This window comes from Diaphorina citri, unplaced genomic scaffold (genome assembly GCF_000475195.1).
Source record: "Diaphorina citri unplaced genomic scaffold, Diaci psyllid genome assembly version 1.1 scaffold174, whole genome shotgun sequence".
In the NCBI taxonomy this organism is placed as follows: Eukaryota; Metazoa; Arthropoda; class Insecta; order Hemiptera; family Psyllidae; genus Diaphorina; species Diaphorina citri.
In genome coordinates, this window is record NW_007377611.1 from 108652 (window position 1) to 115245 (window position 6594).

General features: G+C 33.9%; 1 protein-coding gene across 1 annotated transcript; it reads right to left on the bottom strand.

Annotated features, from left to right (window-relative positions):
* Positions 1 to 3609: 3609 nt before the first annotated feature.
* On the bottom strand, positions 3610 to 5727 carry LOC108251901 (fasciclin-2-like). The gene is made up of 2 exons (XM_017442419.2): positions 5207 to 5727; positions 3610 to 4511 (listed from the first exon to the last, which is right to left on the bottom strand). The coding sequence occupies exon 1, from the start codon at positions 5710 to 5712 to the stop codon at positions 5284 to 5286; it is 429 nt and encodes a 142-aa protein (XP_017297908.1). The 5' UTR covers positions 5713 to 5727; the 3' UTR covers positions 3610 to 4511; positions 5207 to 5283.
* Between the last annotated feature and the right edge of the window lie 867 nt (positions 5728 to 6594).

Sequence of the window (6594 nt, forward strand, 5' to 3'; positions counted from 1 at the left end):
TATTTCCTTTCTTTCTTTTTCATGAAATCTATTTGGAGATCTTCCTAAAAAAAATCTTTGATTTTACGCAATCAAAACACACATCACTCTTCTATTCCGACGAATATTTAGCCAAAAAAACATTTCCTATTTCCTGTGAATTATTGACGCACCGCACCGTATGTGATGTCTCCTTTAAATAGACAAAACGTAACACCCTGTTCCCTGACACAGCCAACTGTGAACTCTTTACCTTTATCATAATTGATCACTGGATTGTAAAACCCAGCTTCATACTCATTCCTCATACCACCGACCTACCTATGTACCTACCTAGCTACCTATCTCTACCTATATATCCCACCTACCTAGCTACCTATCTCTACCTCGAAATACCCCTTCCCTAATACCTATGCATAGATATATACCTAGATGCATACAGTAGCTATTTTATGAGTATAAATATTTTTATATAGACTTTTTTTTCATTCTCTCCATAATTATTATTATTTTATTTTATTTTTTTTTCATATACAAAAGGTTCCAAATTCCCCTCAAATCCGAAAATCCCTTTATGTTGTGTTTTTCTCTCTCTCTTTTTCCTTTGTCGTCCCTCTCGGCGGGTAAAATCCCTGTGTACAAATATGGCGAGGAGAATATTTTACCCCCTCTCTCCCTCTCCTTTCCCCCTCCGCGCTCGTAATAATAAAATTGATCAAAGATTTTTATATTCATTTTTTAACTCTTTCATTATTTCTATCCACTTTTTCTCTCTTTCGGTTGGAATGTTTTACAATGAAAAAGAGAGAGAGAGAGAGAGAGAGAGAAAGAGAAAGAGAGAGAAAGAGAGAGAAAAGAGGGAAGAGAAAGACAGAGGGAGGGAGAAGAAGAGAAAGTGTGAGAGAGACAGCTTTGAAAAACCTTGAGATGAAAGTTCCTCTGTTTCTTGTTTGTCCCGTCACAACTAGTAGATTTAGAAGATGAGTAAAAAGAAAAAAAAAATCACTTCTCTAATCTTCTCCGTTAATCCATTTAAGATGTTCGAAAGTCTTTCCAGCTTTCCACGGAATCCTTTTCTCGTTCCGGCTCGAAAACTTTCGACCAAAAAGAAATTACCTCCTCAGCTCTCTAGCTCTATACCTGTGTTACTTAACTTTCTCTTCCAAGTAAAGCCTTATTGAGTTACTTTTCCTCTCAAATCTACGAGCGCACGACGAAAGCTAACTTCTCAAGCACAGGTTTCTTATCCACGAGTTTTATTAGGTTTACCTTTTAATGTCAAAACCTGACATCCTGACAAAGATCTAAAGGGTGGTCACCACACTATTGCAATCAAGTAAGTGCCCAATACAATATGTGGTTTGAACTTTGAACAGGAACAAACAATCTTCAGTATCAAGTGTAGTACATAGATAATATTTCAAGTTTGTTCACGTGTGGTACAAAGATAGTATTTTAAGTTTGTTCACATAAGTTACTGGTAGTTAATTACTTTCTATTAAGTACTACAAGTAATGAAAGTATTGCAATCGGTCCAAATTTTCAGAATCGGGAAATGGTTGGAAATATCCGTTTTGGGATCCCCTGATGTCAAAAAATTAGTATTTTAAGTTGGTTCACATAAGTTATACTGGTAGTTAATTACTTTCTATTACTTACTACAGTATAGCGAGCTATACTAGTAATGAAAGTATTGCAATCGGTCCAAATTTTCAGAATCGGGAAATGGTTGGAAATATCCGTTTTGGGATCCCCTGATGTCAAAAAAAGTGATTTTTAGCCCATGGTCTGTACGTACGTTATGTACGTAGGTACTACAGGTACAGGTTTAAATGGGAAAAGTAAAAAGTTGCATACAAAATATCTCAAGAACGGTTTGTCGTAAAGCGATGAAATTTGGTATGATATCCCGGTATGGTCCAAGGACGCGACTGTAACAATACGAAGAAGTGATTTTTTTTTTCCTTCTTCCTTCTTAGTTCTTCTAAAGCTCACTCTGAGGTTTAGGTGTAAAGATAAACAGCCCTAAATGTTGGGTGAAGCTTATACGAATCTTCTTTGTTTGTTGAGAGCTCAACGTCACTCTATAATAGATCAGTTGCGCTTACTTGGGTGATGTTTCAAAGCCATAGAGCAGGAAAAATGAGGACCAACGGAATTTTTCTTTTTCTTCTATTTTAGGGCACTCATGTTCTCCTGCCTTTTGCCAGTGAAAAGTGAAACCTAAAAAAAGCTCAAAGCTTTAGGGGCTGACCACTATCTGCTAATGAGCAAAAACCAATATTACCAGTAGCCAAAGTATGTTGAATACAATGGTTCTCAATAGTTCACTAAAGTTAAGCAAATGTTGCACACGGTTGTCTCTGGATTGGTGACCATCTGGAAAATTACATCTTTCTCTCTCTTTCGGTTGGAATGTTTTACAATGAAAAAGAGAGAGAGAGAAAGAGAGAGAGAGAGAGAAAAGAGGGAAGAGAAAGACGGAGGGAGGGAGAAGAAGAGAAAGTGGGAAAAAGCGTGAGAGAGACAGCTTTGAAAAACCTTGAGATGAAAGTTCCTCTGTTTCTTGTTTGTCCCGTCACAACTAGTAGATTTAGAAGATAAGTAAAAAGAAAAATCTGGTGTGAACATCACACGACTTTCTATTACATTTGCGGAATACGTATTTGAAAAAAAAAAAATAAAAAGTTCCGAGCCTGAGCCGCCTACTGCGGCCAATTTTCGACCAAAAATTTCCTATCTTAAAATACTCCCCATGTAATGAGGGATCATTAAAAAGTGTCCAAAAATTGAACATTTGTACGAGTACGTACGTAACGTATGTAGGTACTACAGGTACAGGTTTAAATGGGAAAAAGTAAAAAGTTGCATACAAAATATCTCAAGAACGGTTTGTCGTAAAGCGATGAAATTTGCTATGATATCCCGGTATGGTCCAAGGACGCGACTGTAACAATTTAGTAAAAATCGGACAGTCACTCCAGATATCAACCAAAGTCAATGTTGCTTCGAACTTCAAAAAAAAAATCAATTTTCTTTTCATACTTTTTATGATTCCTCATTGATTTTTATTATTATTATTATTATTATTATTATTATTATTATTATTACGTGTGATGAAATTTCACAATCTTAAAAATCAGGAAGCCTTTGCTTTTTAAAGTGAAATATTATAAGAAATCGATTTTTACTAATCTTAAATCTATGGACTTAAATTGCCAATTTTCTGCCCATAATCAGGTAGTAGTCACCTAGTCACAAAACAAAGTCAAGTACCTACCTATAGGGAAAGTAAAAAAAAAAAAAAGTTTAACAAAATAAGTGTCAAACAAGAACAAAAAAAAAAAATCGTAGGCAGTTAGGTACGTCAAACTGATGGGAAATTGAAGCTTGCCTTTTCACTTTTCAGTCAAACAGAAAATAAACACAATATTCATTCATGAAGAGGTCACATGAAAATTTTATAAACAAAGTGATAAACAATTCTTTTTTTAGTTTAACAAAATAAATGTCAAACAAAAACAAAAAAAAATCGTAGGCAGTTAGGTACGTCAAACTGATGGGAAATTGAAGCTTGCCTTTTCACTTTCCAGTCAAACAGAAAATAAACACAATATTCATTCATGAAGAGGTCACATGAAAATTTTATAAACAAAGTGATAAACAATTCTTTTTTTATATTTATTGTCAAAATGTGTAATGTTCTGGTAAGCTGACCCATGGTCCATTCAAAAAATACAACAGGGTTTTCTAGTGAATAATAACAATACATCCTATATTATTAGGTATTTTCAGTAATAAAATCTTGATGCTGGGGAGCTTTTTGACCCAAAGTTTCTTCACATTGGGGTCCCTCAAAGATATCAATTATCCCTCAATCTAAAGGTAAGCTATAAGGATATTGTCAATTTGCCATGCGGTTTTGAAAATGACCTATAAAAACTAGATCTGACCATTTCTTCGAAATTTATCAAAAGCAGTGCGGGGTCTAAAATAGCTCCAACTTTTGAGAGTTAATTCCATTTGAAAGGAAAAATATGGAAAATAAGGAAATTACCATTTATTCGTTACGAACAATGAAGATTTAACAAAACAATAAAATATGAATTAGGTCGTGAATAAGACTCGAGCCTTTTGATTCACAAAGAAAGCTCACGAAACTGGAAATGTTTCGAAGAAATTGAAAATTTCTACTCAGATGATGTTTTTATTATTTTTTAATAGGATGAAAATTTTTCGGACGTGACTTTTTTATTCTGCTCGAAGGAAGACGTTTTTATCAATAGAGGGAGAAAATAGAAACGGACAATTTCTACTTTTTGTTCGTGTGTACCTTGTTTTATTACAAAAGATTTTTCTCCGTATTGTCAATTTTCATGTAGGTACCTAGCTTTATTTTGTCCCAATTTGTAAATCTACTATCTAGATATTTATTACTTTCATATTTATCTTTGATAAACTTGAATCAACTTACCAGAATATTACTTACTTTTTTTTCGTCCTACACAGATATCAAAAATATGTATAAAAATCTTGTGGTAAAACTAAGAAAATACAATGTAATCACACATTACCTTGCACTCGATAGATGAGTGGATTTGTCATGCGGTTATAAAAAACACCTATAAAAACTAGATCTGACCATTTCTTCGAAATTTATCAAAAGCAGTGCGGGGTCTAAAATAGCTCCAACGTTTGAGAGTTAATTCCATTCGAAAGGAAAAATATGGAAAATAAGGAAATTGCCATTTATTCGTTACGAACAATGAAGATTTAACGAAATAATAAAATATGAATTAGGTCGTAAATAAGACTCGAGCCTTTTGATTCACAAAGAAAGCTCATGAAACTGGAAATGTTTCGAACTTTTCGAAGAAATTGAAAATTTCTACTCAGATGATGTTTTTATTATTTTTTAATAGGATGAAAATTTTTCGGACGTGACTTTTTTTATTCTGCTCGAAGGAAGACGTTTTTATCAATAGAGGGAGAAAACAGAAACGGACAATTTCTACTTTTTGTTCGTGTGTACCTTGTTTTATTACAAAAGATTTTTCTCCGTATTTTCAATTTTCATGTAGGTACCTACCTTTATTTCGTCCCAATTTGTAAATCTACTATCTAGATATTATTTTCATATTTATCTTTGATAAACCTGAATCAACTTACCAGAATATTACTTACTTTTTTTTCTTCCTACACAAATATCAAAAATATGTATAAAAATCTTGTGGTAAAACTAAGAAAATACAATGTAATCACACATTACCTTGCACTCGATAGATGAGTGGAGGAAAATATTAATCAGGACAATAGACTCAGATAAATGACCAACAGTAGAGAACTAAGAGTAATGGCAGAGGCACAAGAAGTCCTTAGACTCCTCGAAGAGTACAGAGGACTCTCAATGGTACTGGGATCTCTAGCAGTTTTGAGAATAATTTGACCAGGTGTACTATACCCGATGGAATTATGAGCGCGGAGCTCTACCTTGTAGAAAGTATCAGCAAACAGATTAGACAATTCTACTGAAGCTTGGTCACTGGATTTCAGTTCTAAGGTTTCACATCCTGATCCTGTCTCGGACCACGTATTTTCTCTCCTCCTCACGATGCAATACTTGACCTCATACATGTTGATATATTCACCATTATCCGCAGGGATATTCCACCTCAACTCATACTTGTTCTCATACGGAGATAGAATGTAGTTTTCTGGATAAATGATGTTCATCTTGATGATCTTGGGTTAGATTTCAGTTCTAAGGTTTCACATCCTGATCCTGTCTCGGACCACGTATTTTCTCTCCTCCTTACGATGCAATACTTGACCTCATACATGTTGATATATTCACCATTATCTGCAGGAATATTCCACCTCAACTCATACTTGTTCTCATACGGAGATAGAATGTAGTTTTCTGGATAAATGATGTTCATCTTGATGATCTTGGGTTCAAAACAATGGGAAAATCCTTAGGTCGAAATAGAACCTTAGAGGTTAAAGCATTCTGGAATTTTCTTTCCAGTCATCCAGTATAATATAATAATGATCAACTGTTTGACATAAGAGAGTGTACGAAAAAAAAACACATTTCAGTATTACGAGCACAATTTTGTCTGTCAACACCACATAGACACATAATGGCTATCATTGCACTTAGACGTACAGAGACATACTTAATCATTCTATTCCCCATAGATATTATGTGCCACATATCTGATATCTTGGAAGTCTCAAGACATCCTTAAGTGTCTTATTATGTGTTGCATTCATGTCAGAGACATACTTATTCCCCATAGATATTATGTGCCACATATCTGATATCTTGGAAGTCTCAAGACATCCTTAAGTGTCTTATTATGTGTTGCATTCATGCTTCTTCTTCTTCTTCTTCTTTCACTTTCTTTCGTTTTAGAAACTCAGTTTCGTCTAGATTTCTAGATATCTAATTCTTTTGTACAATAATTAATTGTATTTAAGAAAAATTGAACAATCATAATTAATTTTACTTTATTAGGTACGAGAAACTTTTTTTTCTTCTTCTGCTTCTTTTTTAAAATTTCTTTTTACTGAAGAATGTACATAGAATAGAATAATAGATAGCTCAGTAAG